Source organism: Antechinus flavipes, chromosome 2, assembly GCF_016432865.1.
Source record: "Antechinus flavipes isolate AdamAnt ecotype Samford, QLD, Australia chromosome 2, AdamAnt_v2, whole genome shotgun sequence".
Classification (NCBI taxonomy): domain Eukaryota; kingdom Metazoa; phylum Chordata; class Mammalia; order Dasyuromorphia; family Dasyuridae; genus Antechinus; species Antechinus flavipes.
This window is the reverse complement of record NC_067399.1, coordinates 610429696-610449041: the sequence shown is the minus strand read 5'-3', so window position 1 is coordinate 610449041 and position 19346 is coordinate 610429696. Positions and strand designations below refer to the sequence as shown.

The 19346-nt window shown below is 37.6% G+C and overlaps 1 protein-coding gene across 2 annotated transcripts in view; it reads left to right on the top strand.

The window, feature by feature from the left end:
* Nucleotides 1-19346, top strand: part of MYOF (myoferlin) — a 161159-nt gene that overhangs the window by 51752 nt on the left and 90061 nt on the right. For both annotated transcript variants that reach the window (XM_051981667.1, XM_051981666.1), the window contains exons 4-7: nt 8064-8172; nt 9964-10057; nt 16878-17035; nt 17449-17577. In XM_051981667.1, coding sequence (XP_051837627.1) covers nt 8064-8172; nt 9964-10057; nt 16878-17035; nt 17449-17577 — 490 coding nt within the window. The remainder of the gene's footprint in view (nt 1-8063; nt 8173-9963; nt 10058-16877; nt 17036-17448; nt 17578-19346) is intronic.

Below are 19346 nucleotides of genomic sequence, written 5' to 3'. Positions count from 1 at the left end.
TTTCATTGTTTATGTATACTATGCCATAGAAGATGTCAAATAAAGGGTCCAACTAGAAGATGTTTAAGAGTGAGGTCCTCTTGATATTTATAGAATCATAAATTTAGATCTTTTAGGAACCTCTTGGAAGCCATTTAATCCAGCTCTTCATTTTATAAATGAGAAAACCAAGATCCAGCAGGGAAGTGACTTATCTAGGATCATAAAGACAATATGTGGTAGAACCTAGGCTTTGAACCTAAAACATCTTATTTTAAATTCAGTTCACTTTTTAATGGACCTCTTGTTTATAGATTATTACACTGTACTGGTTGCATCAAGCCCAAGAATATTGCAAAAACTTGTAAATATCATGCAAACCATTCAGAAGAGTTCAGTCACTAGGACAAAACAAGTAGATGTATAATTCCTACTATCTAGACTATGATTTACTTGGTTTGTCAGTTTATATACATTGTAAAGCCACTACAGATGAACTGTCCAGAAGTCAGTAGGAGATAGAGTAGACTAGATTGCTTTTGAGAAATTATGAAACTCTATACATCTATCAGATTGGATAAAAAGACAGAAAAATATGATAAATATTGGAGGGGATGTGGGAAAACTGGGACACTAATATATTGTTGGTGGAATTGTGAACTGATCCACTTATTATGGAAAGCTATATGGAACAATGTCCAAAGGGCTATCAAACTGTGCATACCCTTTGATCTAGCACTGTCTCTACTGGGTCTGTATCCAAAGAGATCATAAAAAAGAGAAAAAGATCCACATGTGCAAAAATGTTTGTGTTAGCCCTTTTTGTAATGGAAAGTGCAAGAAACTGGAAACTGAGTGGATACCCATGAGTTGGAAAATGACTGAATAAATTATAGTATGTGAATGTTATAGAATATTATTGACAGCAGAATGATTTCTGAGAGGCCTGGAGAGACTTATATGAACTGATGCTAAGTGAAGTTAGTAGAACCAAGAGAACATTGTACAGGCAGCAATATTATGCAACGATCAATTCTGATGAACATGGCTCTTTTCAACAGCTAGGTGCGTTAGGCCAATTTCCCTGGACTTGTGATGGAGAGAGCCATCTGCATCCAGAGAAAGGACTATGGAGACTGTGTGTGGATCACAATATGGCATTTTTACCTTTTTGTTGTTGTTTGCTTGCTTTTTGTTTTTTCTCCTTTTCCCCTCTTTGATCTGATTTTTCTTGTGCAGCATGATAACTGTGGAAATATATATAGAAAAATTGCCCGTGTTTAACACATATTGGATTACTTGCTGTCTAAGGAAGGAGATGAGGGGAAGGGAGGGAGGCAAATTTATTTGGAATAAAAGGTTTTGCAAAATTGAATGTCGTAAACTATCTATGCATGTATTTTGAAAATAAAAAGCTAAAAATAAGGAAAAAAAGAAATTTTGAAGCTTTTAATTACTCCAATCTTTTCTCTGACATACAATTTCATCTTTTTAACTCCAACATTCTTTTGGATGGCATTGTCTGTTCATGAACTATTGGTTTACAATTTCTAAGAGAATTGCTAGTTGTCTAAAGGGCAATAGAGATAGAACAAGACTATAGCTAGCTGATACGTGGATAAAATGCCAAGCCTGGAGTCAGGAAAAACTGAGTTCAGATCTGGCTACATACACTGACTATCTATGTGATTCTGAATACTCCATTATATTTGTCAAGAAAACTCCTCACTGGAATCATGAAGAGTCAGACTTGACTGAAACAACTAAAGAACCACACTATAGTAGGAAGAATGAATTGTTGAGCATGGAAAAGATATCTTTAAAGGCATGTATGGCTGGAAAAAGAGATGGGGTGATCAAGCAGTGAGAGTAAAGGATACCCAATGGACAGCTTGCATGCTCTCCTTGTGTCTACACAATATCAAGAAAGCTAAAGGAAAGCTCCCAGAAGTCCTGGTCCTGGTCAAGTAGCAAGGCGTTGTTGGCACAGTGGATAGAACACTGGGCCTGAGTCAGGAAGACCCAAGTTCAAATCTGCCCTCAGATACTTGTCTATCAATCAGCTATCTCTCTAAGGGCCCTCGAAGTTATGAAATCCCATGGTCCTAAATGCTTTCCTCACAACTCTGTGTGGAAGGTAACAAGATCATTGTTATTCTCATTCTACAGATGAGGAACCCAGAAGGGTTCAGTGCCTCATCTATGGTTATAGACAAATAAGTGTTGGAGTTCAGGCTCCTACCCAGATCCATCTTGCCTGCTCCTTTCTTTTTACTACACAAGCCCAGTGGGGTAGTGGAAAGAGTGATGAAGTTGGAGTCAGGAGACCTGGGTTTATGTTTCCTGGCTCTTGACTTACTGGTGACCATGAATAAGATGCTTAGTTTCTCTGGGACTCAATTCCTTCATCTCTAAAATGGGGTAATGATCAAATGAGGTCATAGCTGTAATTTACAAAACTCCAAAGTCTAATGATAATATCAGTTCCCTTTTCTAGAATTATTAGGGAACCATCATTTCTTCTGGCTTCTTTAAAGAAGATAAAGGATTTATTCCTTCTGACTCATGGAATCTCTCATGGAGAATAATCTTTATTAAAAACGATGAAGAATTTCTGTCAAAGGGAAGGACTTTAAAAGGAACAGAAGCTTCCATTTCTCTAATGCAGTTTATTTTCTCAGCTCTCCTTAGAATTTCACAAGAAGCATAAAGCTTAGTACAAAAGCCTAATTGGTTAGCTCTTTTAATACTTTCTAGCTTCAATCTTATTTTGTCCCATTGGACAAAGGCATCCTCTAAATTTCTGTATCCTGGGGCAAGGACTCAGTTATTCCACCCTACTGATGATTATGTTGAAAAACATTGTCATTTACCGAAGGAAAATCAAATTTGAATTTTTTGTTTCTGAAGGAAACAAAACTTAGTGTGCCATATGATTTCTTCTCTCCAGCCTTTTAGTTCCTGATTATTTTTCTGGAAGGAATTTCCAGCAATTCATGTGAGCTGATCTCACTGTTATACAGAAGAACAACTTTATACGAGTCATCCTCCCCAAGCATGAACTCTGCCAGCAAGTTACTCACTACTAGAACATGCTTCTATAAAAATTTATGTTAAAGTTAATAGTGAACTTCTTTTTTTCTATTTCTTTTCTAGTCATACTTTGTTCTATACCTCATTAAAAGAAAACCACTGGTAATGAAATTCTTAACCAATACACTTAAAGTCATTTATAGCTAGAAGTACATTATAGATATATATATTTTGAATAAGTATAATTATATATTACATGTACATATATACATATTTGTATATGCATACAAACCATACAGCTGTGTGTACATGCTTTCTAGCTGACCTTTATGGATTGTTTTCTCTAATTAGAATGTAAGCTTTTTGGGAGTAGGGATCTTCTTGCTTGCATATAGTCCTCAAAACAGTGCTTGGCATATAATAATATTACTTAATAAAGGTTCTTTGTCTTCTGACTGTCTGTCTATACATCTATTTTCCATTCATCTGTCTGTCTTTGTGCATACAACACCAAGTTATTGCTATTTTTGACAGTCATTTTGACATCCAATTCCTGGACAAGAGATGCTTATACATGGTAATCAAACTGATTTCTCAGACTTCCAAGTTGAAATCACAAATTTTGGAGACTGAGAGAGGGCCTGAGATCAAATTCCATCAGTCATTACCCATGTGATCTTGAGCAAATCTCTCAGTTCTTCTAGAATTCAGTTTAATTATCTATAAAATGATGAAGTGAAGTTGGATTAGGTGAATTCTAAGGTCCCTTTCAGCTCTAAATCTATGCTCCTATGTGGTAAATAAGTGGTGAGATATTTTGGAAGACAATAGTTAACTCTTCTTTCCCCTTTATAATTTTTTTTTCTGAAAACATTTGTAATTTATAACTCACTGAGCATAGCCAGATAGCCTGATGTCTGTAATCTCCTTTCCCACATGAAATTTCCTGAGAAGAAAGCTAGATATCTTGTTTTTAAGCTGGACCCTAGCTTAATTAGACTCTCTTATTCTACTGTGAAACTATAACAATACAATAAAAACAACAGCATTAAAGTCCAACCTCCAGCATGTCTCCATATTTTAAAACACTAAAAAGACAAAGGAAAAAGTTTCTGATTTGAATGTGGCTTTTTTTTTAAAGGAAGTCAGTTTGTGGTCAGATTGAAATGTTCTTGTCCCATGTGTAGGAGGCCAAGTCATCATTTTCCAGACTCTCTGAGTATTTTGTAGCTAGGCAACGTTTTAGAAAATAGGCCAGGGAGGCCCTTAGTCTCAGCCATGGAGTACAGACTTCTCCAAAAGGAATGTTTTACTTCAGCATGCATTGGCTATAATCTTATTAAAAGTTATAGTTATATACCTACATTCTTCAACTTAAGCTGTCTCTAGAACTATTTTTTAGTGGCAAAGTCTCTAAAAGAAAGTAGCCTCTTACACTGAGAATTAAACATGAATTTTTTTTTTTACTCTTCACTTTGCAAAGGATTAATAATTTATGAAAGAAAATTGCTTAAAGCTTAGGAAATGGGGCGCAGTGCCTCCCAGCAAGGGACAGAGCCAAAAATTAACTTGATGTTTATTTTATTCTTTGCCCAGTCAACTCCCCTCTTATTAGAAAGAAAAGAGAGCAGATGTGGGCTGAGTCAGTAAGGAGAATTCTGTGAAACTCTATGTTAGTGATGAGAGCAGAAACCACTCAGCATAGCATTGGCGTGGCATTCTGCATATGTATATGTGCTTTTAAAACTGCTGAACTGTATTTATACACAGACACATAGTAAGTAGATTTCTTGTAAATTAAAAGTTCAAAGACTTCAGGAGGAAGAGAACAGGAAATCTCTGGCCTTGAAGCCTGAGATGCAGTTTCCTAAATAGGTAAATACTGGGGGGAGTAAATAGGAAAGCAGATTCATAGTCAAGAAGATGAGGGTTCAGATCCCACTTCAATTGCTTACTAGTGGTGTGACTTTGGCTAAGTCAATAATCCTCTCTGTCTCAGTTTCCTTTTCTGTAAGAAAAAGATGACATTTAATGTTCCTTCCAGATCTAACCTGAAAACCTAAGAATGAAGGTCTTGATCTAGAATTTTAGAACCAAGAAGGACCTTAGAAATGATCCAATTTGCCCTGGAGGGATTTACAATCTAAAAAAGGAAGAAACTTCTGAATTAGGAGGTAAAACAAAATAAGCAACATAAATACAAAAATGCAGATTCACAAATGCAAAATATTATGCACTTAGAATCATAGAATCGAGAATACTCCAGAATTATAGATCATAGAATTAAACTTGATGGCATAGTGAAAAGAAGGTTTGTCTAGCAACTGGGAAACCTGAGCTAAGCTTTAGAATCGACTTTACCACTAATTAGCTGTATGAGTTTGGGTGAGTTGTTATATCTTTATAGACCTTAGTTCTTCATCTTTAAAATAAAACAGTTGGATGAAGTGATCTTAATTGAATGTGGAGATTGCAAAATTATGATTTGTTATCAATAAATGTTTGATTTGTATTCCTATTTTATATATTTATATACCCAGGGTCACACAAAAATTTCTTGAGCAAAAAGAGGCCATCAGCAGGAAAAGTTTCAGAAGTCCTGCTGAAGAACATTACACTTGGAAAGGACCACATATTATTTTATAAATAATGATTTACTTTCCCCTATCACTTTAAAATTTACTAAGTCCTTTCTACATTGCATCCTGTAAGACAGTCAAAAGAGGCATTTGTATTGTCTCAGTGATAGAGCATGGGATCTAGAATCAGGATAGCCCTGAGTTCAAATTTGACCTGATACTTACTAGCTGTGTGATCCTGAATAAGGCACTTAACTTCTATTTGCCTTAATCTCTGGAGAAGGAAATGGCAAAATACTACAGTATTTTTGCCAAGAAAACCCCATGATGGAATCACAAAGAGCTGGATATGACTCAACAACAACAAAAAGACAGGCGAGTATTACCATTTCCATATTAGGAACAAGGAAACTCAGGGACTCAGATATTAAATCATAGAATTTAGACCAGAATGGACCTCAAAGTCCAGAGGCTGACTACTTCATTTATCTTCTCATCTAATGAAGGAGGAAACCAGGCACAAAGAGTTTAAATGCTTATGAGAGTGAAGTAAGCAGAAGGAAGAAAACAATCTGGACCACAACCACCACAAAACAATGAAAAGTGAATATTGAGAAATTAAAAAGAACAAGATGATCCCCAAAGAAGAGCTATGGGAAGACTGCTCCCAGGCCTTTGCAGAGAAGACTCCACAGGGGTGGAATATTGAATGTTTTCAGATTTTTGATATATTGATAGGTTTTGCTGATTTCTTTTTTTCCTTCACTGTATTATTTTTTTCTTTAAAAATATTATTTCTTATATGGATGGTTCTCTGGAGGGAGGGAAGGGATACTTGGAGAAATTCTGGCAATGTAAAAGCAAAAGATGGTAATAAAAGTTTATTAATTTTTAAAAAGAGGCTAAGTGACTGATCTAGAATTACTCAGTATTTGAAGTGAGATTTGACTTTAAAGGTCAGTGTTCTCCTGACTTCAAGGTCAGTGTCCCATTTTCTTACATAATCCTGTATCTCCAAGAAATTAACCATCATGCCCCAAGACCACACAGTCAGCCAAAGGCAGACTCTGTACCAGAACATAGTTCTCCTGATGTTAATGCCTCAAATAAATCTCAGTTTCCTTTTCTGTAAAATAAGGAGACAGAAAAAGATGTTTCATTTTTCATATTCCCTATCATACATTATGTGTAGTATGCATATTTTCATAAATAACAGTTTTTTTCTTTCCCTATAGAACTCTTTCCCTATATTTCATTTTGGAGACAAAAAAAAAGTCATAGGAAAGACTCTTTCCCTATATTTCATTTTGGAGACAAAAAAAGTCACAAGAAAACAGTTCCTATCAGAGATTTATTTTTAAAATCCAACTTCCAAGAGATGTCATGGACTTGGTCCGCATTAGCACAATTTCCAATAATTTTAGTAGTACTCAGAATAATAACCTACAACATAGAAAGAATCTTGAATCTATTCAGTGTCTGATGCTTCTTAAAGTAAGTAATAAAAAAAGTTAACATTTGTTTTTAAAACTTATTGAGTTCTAAATTCTCTCCCTTCCTTCCTTCCTCCTCCTTGCTCCCTTCATTGAAAAGGCAAGCAATTCAATAGTAGTCATGTTGTGAAAGAAAAGATATATTCCTCCCCCCCTCCCAAAAAAGTTTTAAAAGTGTGCTTCATTTAGATACCATCAGTTTTTTCTCTGGGGATGAATAGCATATTTCATCATAAAGTCTTCAGAGTTGTCTTAGATCATTGATTGATGAAAATAGCTAAACTGTTCATAGTTGACCATCTTACATTTATTACTTCATACACAATACATTTCCCTTTGTATCAGTTCATGTAAGTCTTTCCAAGTTTTTTTAGAGCTTCCTGCTCATCATTTCACAATAGTATTCATAATCACATATCACAATTTGTACAACCATTTCCAAATTGATGGGCATCTTCCTAATTTCCAGTTGTTACTAGAAAGGAGCTGCTACAAATATTTTTGTACATATAGGTCCTTTTCTTAAGGCAGGAAAAGGGAGCAAAGGTATTTTAAAGATATTTTAAAAACAAAAGTTAGAGCAAAAAGGCTTCTTTTCTCTGGTCTCTCAAGTCTTCCTCCAATCTCTGCCCGCGTATGTTTGGTAACAACTTCTGAGTCTTTCTAATATATCAACTATGGATTACTGTATGTCATAATTATTGATGAATAGCTTATTCTCATAGAGCAGAAGTTCTTAAAACTAGGGACCATAAACTCCTAAGGGATTTGTGGATAGATTTCAATGGGGTCCATGAACTTCACTGAAAAAAATAAAATGACATCTTTGTTTTCTTTTTTCTTTTCTTTCTTTTTTTTTTTGGAGGCAATTGGGGTTAAGGGACTTTTTCAAGTCATACAGCAAGTAAGTCTACAATTATGAATTTTAAAGATCAATTATTCTGAAGAATGACCTGTTTTCTTTCTATTTCCTCTTCAGATTGATTGGCACTGCAACAGTACCACTGAAGGCCTTGACAGGTGGAGAGAGTCGATCTCTTCCTTATAAAGGAGTAACTTTGGTAAATGAAAGGGGACAAGATACTGGGGTAAGTGATTCCCTCTTTACCAAAGTGTTCATAGTCAATGTTCATATGGAAGTTTTTATATAAGAAATATGCATGGTAATGGTAATGTGTCTGTCTATTATGTATAAAGCAAAAATATTGCTCCAAGATGAATGAATGAAAAAGCATTTATTAAGTGCTCACTGTGTTCAGAGCACCATGCCAACCACTAAGAATGCAGATAGAAAAGCAAGATAGTTCCTGTTCCAAAGGAGCTCACATTCTGATGGAGTGAGGTAACATACCCTGAAGGCATCAGCCACAAGTCAAATGGAAAGGTCCCCTAGTCCTTAGAGTACAGCAGCAAAATAGATGTTAAGATTTTAACACCATTTCCATTAATTTAATCATTTAAGTTTCTTGAACTTTGATAGTGCTCATGATTTTGGAGGCAAAAATATTATTTTCTAGGTCTTCAGTGGCTGTTAAGGAGGCAAGGGCTGAAGGACCTGTAGAAGCAGTTGCCCAACGGCATCATCTAGGAGGATTACTTTTCCAGATATTGACTGTAAAGGCTGGAGTGAGAGCAGAAGTAGTCCTGGTGCTGCATGCTGCCATTTTGGGCTGCTTGGACTTAGCTGTCTGTCAGATTGTTCTGAGGAAGATAGGCTTGCTCTTCACACCAATTTCTTCCCTGATTATTGTCAAGCCTAGGTTGGAAGCAGAGCCAGTGGTCTATAAGGCATCAGTATTCCCAAGGCCTTTGGGTTCAAGGACTGGTGGTAACTCCATTGGAGTGAGTCAGTCAATCAGTAAACATTAGTTAGATGTCTGTTATATGCCAGGCTCTCTGCTAAATGCTGAGGATACCAAAAGAGGCAATTTCTATCCTCAAGAAGTTTATAGTCTAATGGGAAAGGTGGGCAAGATTGAGCAAGATTGGCAAGATCCCTTGGCAAAATGGGTTGGTTTCAGAATAAATCATCAAAACAATCGATTAACTAATTTACAAATTCCATGAGTCTGAATTATGATTCTGTATAATGAGAAGAACTACATGTGGCTGTATCTGTGTATGCATGTTCACATGGAGATTTGTTTATCTTTGCAGGAATATACTTATGCCTGCTTATATGTAACAACTCCCAACCTTCTATAGCAATTTGCTTTACTTTTGGATACATATGATAACCCTTTTTTATGGTAATTATAACTCAGCCTAGTTTGATTTCATAGCATGTCTCTCATTGGATAAGTAGGATACAGTAATACATTGTTAGAATAGAAATTTCATTTAGAAACAGTGTATTGTGTAGGATCACCTAATATTCAAAAAATGCACATGAAACTGTCCTTCTGTCATAGTTGGCTCTGGATCAGCCCCATCGTTGACTTTTCAGCATATGTACTATTAAGTCCTGCTAAAAGATAAATCCAATCTGGACTGTCCAGGCTACAGTCATTACAAGTTCATTCATGCTTGCCTGTTCCTACTATTTCTAGTTTATAGGACAATGTTCCCATTCATTCATCTCCTATTGACTCCTTAGCTATGTGAACATTTGACTTCATGCTTTTGGTGCTTCTGCCTTCCTTGTCCTTTAGGGTCTGTGAGCTTGGGACCTTTTTTTTTTCAATTGGGAAGACGGCCCATCATATATAAGATATGTCCTCCCTTCCCTGGCTCTCTTCTCTTTCCTGAAAAGTGCTACTCCTGCCATGTAGAACCCCACAGCCTCTCTGTAGATGTCAGTAGGGAGATGCATTTGTTCAAAAGTCCTGACGTGCTTACAGACGCACTGACTCTGTCTGCCATTATTTATTCCTACTCAGGCCACAATTGATTTAGTGGTTGGCTATGATCCGCCCGCAGCAATGACTACAAATCCAAATGACCCAGGCGGGACCAATGTAGAAGGCACTGGAGGTAAGCTGAATTTTAATCTGCTGGTATTGAAAATGTAAAATGAGAGTAATTTCTTAGATTTAACTGGCATGTCATGGTTTCTATTACTCTCTCCTATTTATTTCATTTGATACTCACAGCCACCTACATATGTCAAGGCAGGTGTTATTATTCCCATTTAATAGACATAATAGGAAACAGGTTCAGGAAGATTAAGGTCAAAATTACTTGACTTAGTTGGTCATGTATATGGGATCAGAACCCAGACCTTCTGACTCCTGAGCCTTTTTTCCCATGCTGCTCCTCTTTATTATCTTTCACCATTTGCCATCTACCTCATAAATGTTAATCTTGGCTTCCCAACTGGACTTAAGTTCTTTGAAAACAGAAAGACTGTATTTTACATATACATACATATATATATGTATATACACACACATATATATATTCACATTTATTTACTCATTCATTTATTTGTTTGTTTATATCTCATACAATGCCTTGTAAATACAATATTGATCTTAATACAGAGATGATTGCCTATAGGTGAATACACTTTTCTATCCTCCTTGACAGTCTTTTTTAACATTAGTTACTATGCCTAACTTAAACTGGAAAGGTCTTGGGGGGGACGGAAGTCTAGTAGGTGGGACTGTAGTGTTACATGATCCGTGACCTTGAAGCGTCCTTGGGACTGCTCCCGACATGGTGTCTGGAGTTCCTCTCCCCCAGTAAGTAGCTGCATATGCACAACTGGGCTGCGAAAGCTGATTTCAGGGCACGTTTTGTGAATCTTGCCCCAAGCGCCCTAATTGCAATATATGGGCCCCCAGGCCCACCACTATTGCGCCATCTTTTCTTTAAATACGTATCACCTCTGGAGGAGCACACCTCATTCCAGAAGGAAGGATGGGGCTATGCTGAGTCATCCAGACCCTCCCCATTTCCTTTGGATCAAGGGCTCTTGGGAGGCTCTGGGTGAAGTGAGGTCTCTGCCGATCAAGCCCACGCCCATTCTCCCTGGCACCGAGCTCTGCCCGCTGAGCTAGCTGGCGCGGGCCTGTCCGGGCAGGGGCCCTTCTCTCAGAAGGGCGTGGTTCGCAGAGCCTGGGGAGCAGGCATTTTGTACAGTGAGGCCCCAGAAGGAAACCTATGAAAATGTCAGGAACATGGAGGGCTGGGGTGGGGGAGGGGAGAGGATTCCCAGCGGAGATCAGGGTGTCCCTGATGGGAAGATGGCCAAGTCTTCTCACTTCAGATCCAAACTCATTCTCCAGGGCTGTATTTGTTCGGTGCCAAACAGTTTTCTGTCACTTTATGGGCAAATTTCCTGCTAAAATGTATCTTTGCTTTCATGTTGGGAAGCGGCAGAAATAGCTGGGCTTGTTCTTCCCCTGAGTGCTCCTCTGTGCTGCTATCTGAGAGGAATAGTCGGACAATAGCGCTGTGCACAAGCAAGGCAGCCCGGGGCCTTCATTACCTGCCTCCCTCCAGCAAGACAAATACCTATTGTTATACATTTAGCACTGCTAAATTCCAATCTTTTTTCCTCCCTTCATCCTAAGCTCCTCCAAGAAAGTGGGAGTAGAGACGGACCTTTTTCCTGACCACCCTTTCCTGAATCTGAGGTTTACTGAGTTCATGACGAAGGATCCTCTGCTCCTAAGACACAAGCCACTTCCTCTTAGGTCCCTGGCTGCCCAAAGGAGCAGGATAGGGTGCGGGTTATCTGGAGGCTACCAGACTCCATCTTTTGGAGCCTCTGTGCTTCCTCTAGTGTAGCTCACAGAAAAATCTTGGTTCAAGGTCTGGTTCTTATAACTTCGGGCTCCTCATCTGTAAAATGAGAGTGCTAAGTGATATTTCTATTGTTTTTTTTTTCTGTCACTGCCAGACTAGAAACCCACAAGTCTGTTTCTTGACATATGAAATGAGGAAGTTGGACTAGAGTAGGTTCTTAAACTACATTTTGTGAATTACACACACACACACACACGATTTCAATATATTTGATGTGCTTTGTAATCCCATGTATTTATTTTTTGCTTGTAAAAACATGATTTTGACAAGGAGTTCATAGGCTTCAACAGACTGCCAAGGTGGTCTTAGACACAAAAAAAGGTTAAAAATCCCTAACCCGGATCCTCTCTCTGTCTGTCTCTTTCTCTCTGTATCTGTCTGTCTGTCTGTCTCTCTCTTGCTCTATGTGTATATGTGTGTGTGTCTCTGTCTCTCTGTCTCTGTCTCTCCCTCTCTCTCTCTCTTTCTAATATTTCAGAATCTGTAATACTCTGAACCAGATTACCTTAAACAGAACAAAGGGATCCCTTTGCTTTCTCCACTCATTGGATATAGTCACTGACTTCCTGTTCAGACTTAGGAAGGAGAGGAGAGACTCCCCACTGTCAGCTTCTATATTCTTTTTTCATTTTATTTTAAGATCTGCTTCCATCAATTCCTCAAAGGGAATAGGGCCAGATGATTGTCAGGGAAAGAGATCAGAGTCTTCTATAATTTTTAAACTCTGAAGAACTCTAAAAGTTTGAGAACTGCTAGTTGAAAGGCTATAGATGATTTGTCCTATCTCTGTAGCTGAAACAGTTCTCATAGGGGTAAATAAATCTCATAGGACTTGGAACTTCAGGGGCCCATAAGATCATGATGTAACCCAAGGATTCTTTTTAAAAAACATATTTCTATATTACTCATGTTATGAACGAAGAAATAGATCACAAAAGGGGTGGGGGGGATATGCAAAACATTGTAGGCTTCGATCTATACTCATCAGTTCTCTTTCTAGATGAGAATAGAATTTTTCATCATGAGTCCTTTGGAATTGTCTTATAATCCAGGGATTCTTAATCTTTTTGTGTCATAGCTTTGACAATGTGGTAAAGCCCATGATCCCCTTCTCAGAATGGCATATTTAAATATAGCAATGTAAAATATTAAAATGATAAGGAAACTGATTATATTGAAATATAATTGTCAAAAAAAATTTTTTTAACAGTTCAGTAATTCCATTGAAGAAGCTCTGATCTTGTTCAAATCTCTCATTTTCTAGAAGTGGGATCTGAGACCTAAAGAGGGGAGGAGTCAATTTCAAACTTGCACAGCAGCTAACCCAAGATTCACCCCAAGTCCTTTGACACCAGATCTAGTGCTTCCTCCACTATTTCACGAGTCAGAGTTATTAAACTTTACTAAGGAATGAGGAAAAAAAGATAAAAATAAAACAAAACTAAGTACAAAGTTCCAGATGGTCAAATTTCCAAAGACAGAATTCTTCACCTTAATTCCATCTGTGGACATAAGAAAAGCCTGGCCAAACATTCTCTTCTTCATTGCTCCTGAAATCCCCAGTCTCTTCTCAAATCATTAATCATTGGGATAACCTAGGAGCCACTTAAGGATGATCCTCTGTGGGCACTGCCCCAAAATATTAAACCTGCGGATAAGTACATTTACAAATCAGTCATTTCCCAATATGTTTTGTCCTTATTTACATTTGGAGAAATTAAGAAAAATTGAAAAGAGAAAAAAAAAGACCCAAAAGAAAAAAAAAAACAATCTTTTCTTGGGGTTATTGTATAGTAGAGAGGAACATGGAATAGGTGGAGATAGGAGAAGGGGTCCTAGAAGGTTTCCCACATAGGACAGGGATGGGGAGGGGGCAGTTAGCATCTTATTGATTCTCTCTTCTCTTTTCCTCTCCTCTCTTTTCCTCTCCTCTCTTCTCTTCTCCTCTCTTCTCCTCTCCCTCTAACTTTCTATATATATTTCTTTGTCTCTGTCTGTCTCTCTCCCTCTCTACTTTTCCCATAGAACCCAGGGCATGCTAGCATTTTCTTGTAAGTAGTTCTTGTAAAGCCTTCTAGAGCTTCCCAGGAGGAAGCTGTTTTCTGGAGATCAAAAGGTTTTTGCCTTCCCAAGCTTTGGCTATGACACATGCTAGAAGGATTTGCAAGAGGGAGGAGGGAAACAGAATGTTTGGCCTGGTACTTGCAATAAAATTGCAAATGTTTCTGTCATTAAGATATCTTAGAGATGCAGAGGAATGTACAATAATGGATAGAGTGTTGATTGTGGATTCAGGAAAACCCAAATTTAAATCTAACTTCATACACTTACAGGGTGATCCTGGGCCATTCATAGCTCCTCTGTACCTCAGTTTCCTTATTTGTAAAATGATGAGATTGGGTTCAATGGCCTGCAAGGTCCTAAGTCTCTAATACTCTGATATTTTGATCTTGCTTCTTGTGCTTTCTTCCGGGCTCTGGGATTTAATAGATGTGAATACTCTTTTAATCATGTAGATCAAAAATCCCTTTATGCCTTAGCCCACAGTCTTCCTGACTTGCTGAGGGTATTCAAGCAATGTCTAGTGTGTGGACAGAGTATAGGACTTAGAATCAGGAAGGCTAGGTTTGAATCATTCCATGGGCTAGTTAATCTCCTCAAGTCTCAATTTTCATTTCTGTAATATGAAGATAATAATTCTTGCTGACACGTACTGGACATAGGATTTGCCTCAAAGTAGGAGAGACTGAAGAAAGAACTTTTTTCTGCTGGTCCTCTCTCTCTAGCCTGGTGCCTATAGTCAGTCTTCCCAGCTTAGTAGGAGGTTGTGTTTAGCTGCAATCAGCACAGAAGCTGGGTCATCTCCAAACTAGGACATGACAACAGAGGAAGATCATAGCATGTGGATGGAGGGAGTAGTGTGGAAGGTGAGTGTAGAAGCCACCTATAATTAAAAGCTATCAAAGTTGTCAACCCTATTTTTAAATAAATGCTGATAGTTGTTTCATGGCCAAAATCACAGAGCTGAAAGGGACCTTTGGATACCATTTAGTCCAACCCATTCTTTATTCCAAGTATGATAACTGGAATATAAGGAGGTGAGGTGATTGGCCTTTGGGCAATGGCAAAAGATAGGAGCAAGGTCTTCTGATTGAGCTAAGTCAATGTCCATGCACTTTAGTAATGGCTCAAAATACTTTTCACTAGATTTTAGCTGCTGTCCATCTCAACCTCCTTAGTGCTTCAAGTCCCCTCCAAACACATAAGAGGCATTTATATATAAAGGAGTTGTGTGTTGTGGGTGTGGATTGAATGAGGGTGAAATCTGGCTCATCAAACTTCTTGTTATCCAAGAATTAATGACATAGTTAGTGAAGATAGTAATGTATTAGAAAGAGCAGTGAACTGAAAATCAAGGAACTTATGTCTGGATTTTGGCTACTTTTACAAGCTGTAAAACATTAAGCAAGTTGATAAATGTCCTGAAACCTCAGTTTCATCCTTTGCAAAATATGACTAACGATACATGCATAATTTAGCTCAAGTTGTGCTGATGATGGGAAATGTCAAATGAGATAATGTCTAAATACTGGTTTTCCATCTTAAAGTCCTATCTAAATAAATGTCTATAACTGATGGGTGTATGCGAGGCAGCATAACCATAGTAGAGAGACAATGGCAATGTTCTTGTGCTTCATTACACCTGGGCATAATAAGTGAACCAAATTGAGAACTATAGAAAACTATTTCTGTCACAAAACTCTGTGCCCTGGGGAAGGGATGGTTCCAACTCTCAAGATATTAAATAATTCAAGAATTTGTCTGTTTCTTCCATCTGTGGACTTGTCATGGGAAACTACTCACACTTTAGTAAAGTTTGTATTATCATCCACCTTTCCTCTGCCTTCCCGCTTATGATTTGTATATGAAATCTCTATTTTTCCTGCATCAGGTGAAGATCTCCTGCCCAGGAGAACTTACAATTTGCAAACTATATTTCTTACTCTGAAAGTGATTAATTAAATAGCTACTTGATCTCTAAAATCAGTCTTCAAGCCTGCTTTCTGCAGCTCCAGCCATTCACAGTTCAATACAGTATCAATATAGTAAACAATACAGAGATCAATACAGTAAAATTCTGTTAACAGTAACTGAGACACAGTGTAGCCAGTAAGTAGAAACTGGTATCATGTACTCTACCTCTGATAACATGCTGGAAAACAGAATCAAGGGACATGAAAAAGATCTTTTCAGGCTGTAGCACTGTCTGATATAATTGCATCTAATCAGATGAAATTCAATAGTAACAAACTTAAAATCATCTTGCACGGGATGTGAAAAAAAAATCAACTTTGCAAGTACAAGTTTGGAGAAGTGCAGTTAGACATAGTTGTTTTGAAAGAGGTCCGGGGTTTTCAGAGTTTTTCAAATTTACAGAGTCAGCAGTGACATATGGCAGCCAAAAAAGCACTGTGGGAGGCGTAGCATTCAGCTTGGAGGAGTCAAGTTCAAGGAATGGTGAGGTTTGTGCCTCTGTTTTCTCTCTGTCCATGTCCTAACCATTCTACACAGAAAGTGCTGAAGAGGTCAATGGGAAACAAGTGAAGGATAACTGGCAACCGAGAAATTCAAATTGGACCCTCACTTAGAAATCAGCTTCAATTGTCATTGTCCTTGGTCTCCAAAAGGTCCTCAGAAAACTCAGGATTAGTCCCATGATGGAAGTCTTCTAACTGATGGCAGATCCCACTTGCCTGCAGATTGCATTGTGCTCATCTTCCCCACTGGCTTTGTGCCACTTCCTTGAGGGCATCAAGACATTTGATAGAATAGTTATTAGTGTCAGTTTCCCAAAGGCGTGTCCTAGGTTTGTCCTGGACCTCATTTAGGAACACAGGGAAAAAAAATGGAGGCTGGGCACAGCCAATTATATCGGGTTTGGGCTCTCATGATCGAGCCCTTTGAAAGGAGAAGTACTTTTACCTATTATTACAGACCAGACTATTTCAGCTCTTAACCATGTGGCTTTTTCCCATAACAGAAGAACAGGAAGATGATACAGGAGATGATGATGGTACATTCAAAGTCATTGCCCCAAAGACTCCAGCTGCAAATATTTCTGAAGCCCAGCTGGCCCGGAGGATTACAAAAGGAAAGAACACCCGGAGAATACTTTCCAATAAACCACAAGATTTTCAGGTAATGGACAGCTGAAGGTCTATGCTTTTTGCATCCTGTGGAAATTGAGCATCATATGTCATGTTGTATAATGAGCATGTTCTTACAGAACAAAAATGGAGTCTTGAAAAAATTTAAGTAAAAAAACTTTCTCACTATGTAAACTGATATAATTGACAACATTATCTGCCTGCCTTCCTTCCTTCCTTCCTTCCTTCCTTCATTCATTCATTCCTTCCTTCCTTCTACTATATCCTTCCCTCTTTTTCACTCTCTCCTTTCTTTTCTCCCTCCCCCTCTCCCTTCCTTCTTTCTTCTCTTTCTTTCTTCCTTTCTTTCTTCCTTCTTTCCTTCCTTCCTTCCTTCTTTCTTTCCTTCCTTCCTTCCTTCCTTCTCTCCTTACTTCCTCCTCCTCCTCCTTCTCCTTCTTCTAGATTCGTGTTAGAGTGATCGAAGGACGTCAATTAAGTGGAAATAATATCAAGCCAGTCGTCAAAGTCCATGTCTGTGGTCAGACACATCGAACAAGAATCAAAAGAGGAAACAATCCATTTTTTGATGAAGTAAGCAACTAATAGATAAATTCTCATTCATATATATATATATATATATTTATTTATATAAATATAGATATATTTATAAAAGATACATTGTGATGAAGAGGATAGAAAGCTGGTCTGGGAATCTGGAAAATCTGGTTTCAATAATAATGCTTATGAAAACTACTCTGGGGACTGGGAACCAGTCATTGAATTTCGCAGTACCCCAGCTAACCTTCCAATCCTATGGAGTTGATGCTTTCGATTTCAAGATGTTTTAGGAACATATAAATTCAACTGCATTTTATGTAACGGTATAATATTCCAATATCATAGTCATATGCTAAATGTAAATGGGTCAAGAATCCATTGTACTATGTGACATTAATTGGGAAAGACAAAAAAAGGCATAAGGTCAAAAGAGAAAAAAAAGAGATTAAGATGAACAGGAATCATCTAATTTTGATGGAAGAGGCAGTACTTCAACTTGTAAGTGAAGAATGGAGGAAACATAATTAAGCAAGGATTGAAGGGAAGAGGAGAGCTTTCCAGAAAACTGGAATAGCATAAGTGAAGGGTTGTATTAGGCAGGAGGGGAGGGGGATTTTCCTTATTTGGGTGAGACATATGCCATCTTGAACTAAGTAAAGGTTTGTGTTGAGGAATGATGGGGAAAAGCTTTGAACAAACAAATTGTGGCCAGATTATAGAAGGTCTTAATAACACATATCAAAATATTTATAATCCAGGCTCGATTAAAAGAGACTGACCACTAAATTCTTAAGATTTTAACAAGATTTCAAGAAGAATTTTCACATTCCTTAAAGGACCAGACTCACCGAAACATTTAGAATCTAGAACAGATTAAGTCAAAATGAGAATTTTAGAGGTAGAGCTTGATTCACATATTCTTAATCATGAAAAATTGTTTATTTATTTTACCCTAGGATACTAATCGTTCGTATTGAAATAATGAAAAAAAGTTAAAGGAGCAATTACATTTTTACAGTTTAATTTTGGGCTACATAATAATAATTCCTTAATGTTTGCATTTTACAAATATTATCTCATTTGATCCTCACAACAATTCTGTGTGATAAGTGCTATTACTATTTTCATTTTAGAATTGAAAAAATGAGGCAGAAAGGGGTTAAATGGCTCACTCACTTCACATGACTATTATTATTGGAGGCTAGATCTGAACTCAGGTTTTCCTGACTTCAGTTCCAGTATTATGTCTACTGTGCCACTTTGGAAAGCTAATAAATACTAAATAATTAATGAGTCTGTATTGAAAGAAACAACTCCACAGGCTTGTATAGTAGATAAAGTAACATTTCCTTTAAAGCACTGAGATTCATCCAGCCAATGACAGGACTTAGTTTTAGGGACTTTTTTATCTTTAAAACAAACAGACACAAAATATGGATTTAAACAGATAAAATGGAGGAAAATATGATAATATTTTCCAGATAATATAAATCTCAGGCATAGAGTTTGCCTAAAATATCCAGTTGTTTAGTGGTTGAATTAAGCAGCTACTACCCTTCATGCAGGATAGGGATAGAGTGCCATGCCCTTAGTCAGGAAGACTCATCTTCCTCAGTTCAAATCTGGTCTCAGACATTTGCCAGCTGTGTGACCCTGGCCAAGTCACTTCACTCTTCTTGCTCAGTTTCGTCGGCAAAATGAGCTGGAGAAGGAAATGGTACCACTGCTGTATCTTTGCTCAGAAAGCCCCGAATGGGATGGTGAGGATTTGAACAATAACAAAACCTTAAACTCTGTTTTTC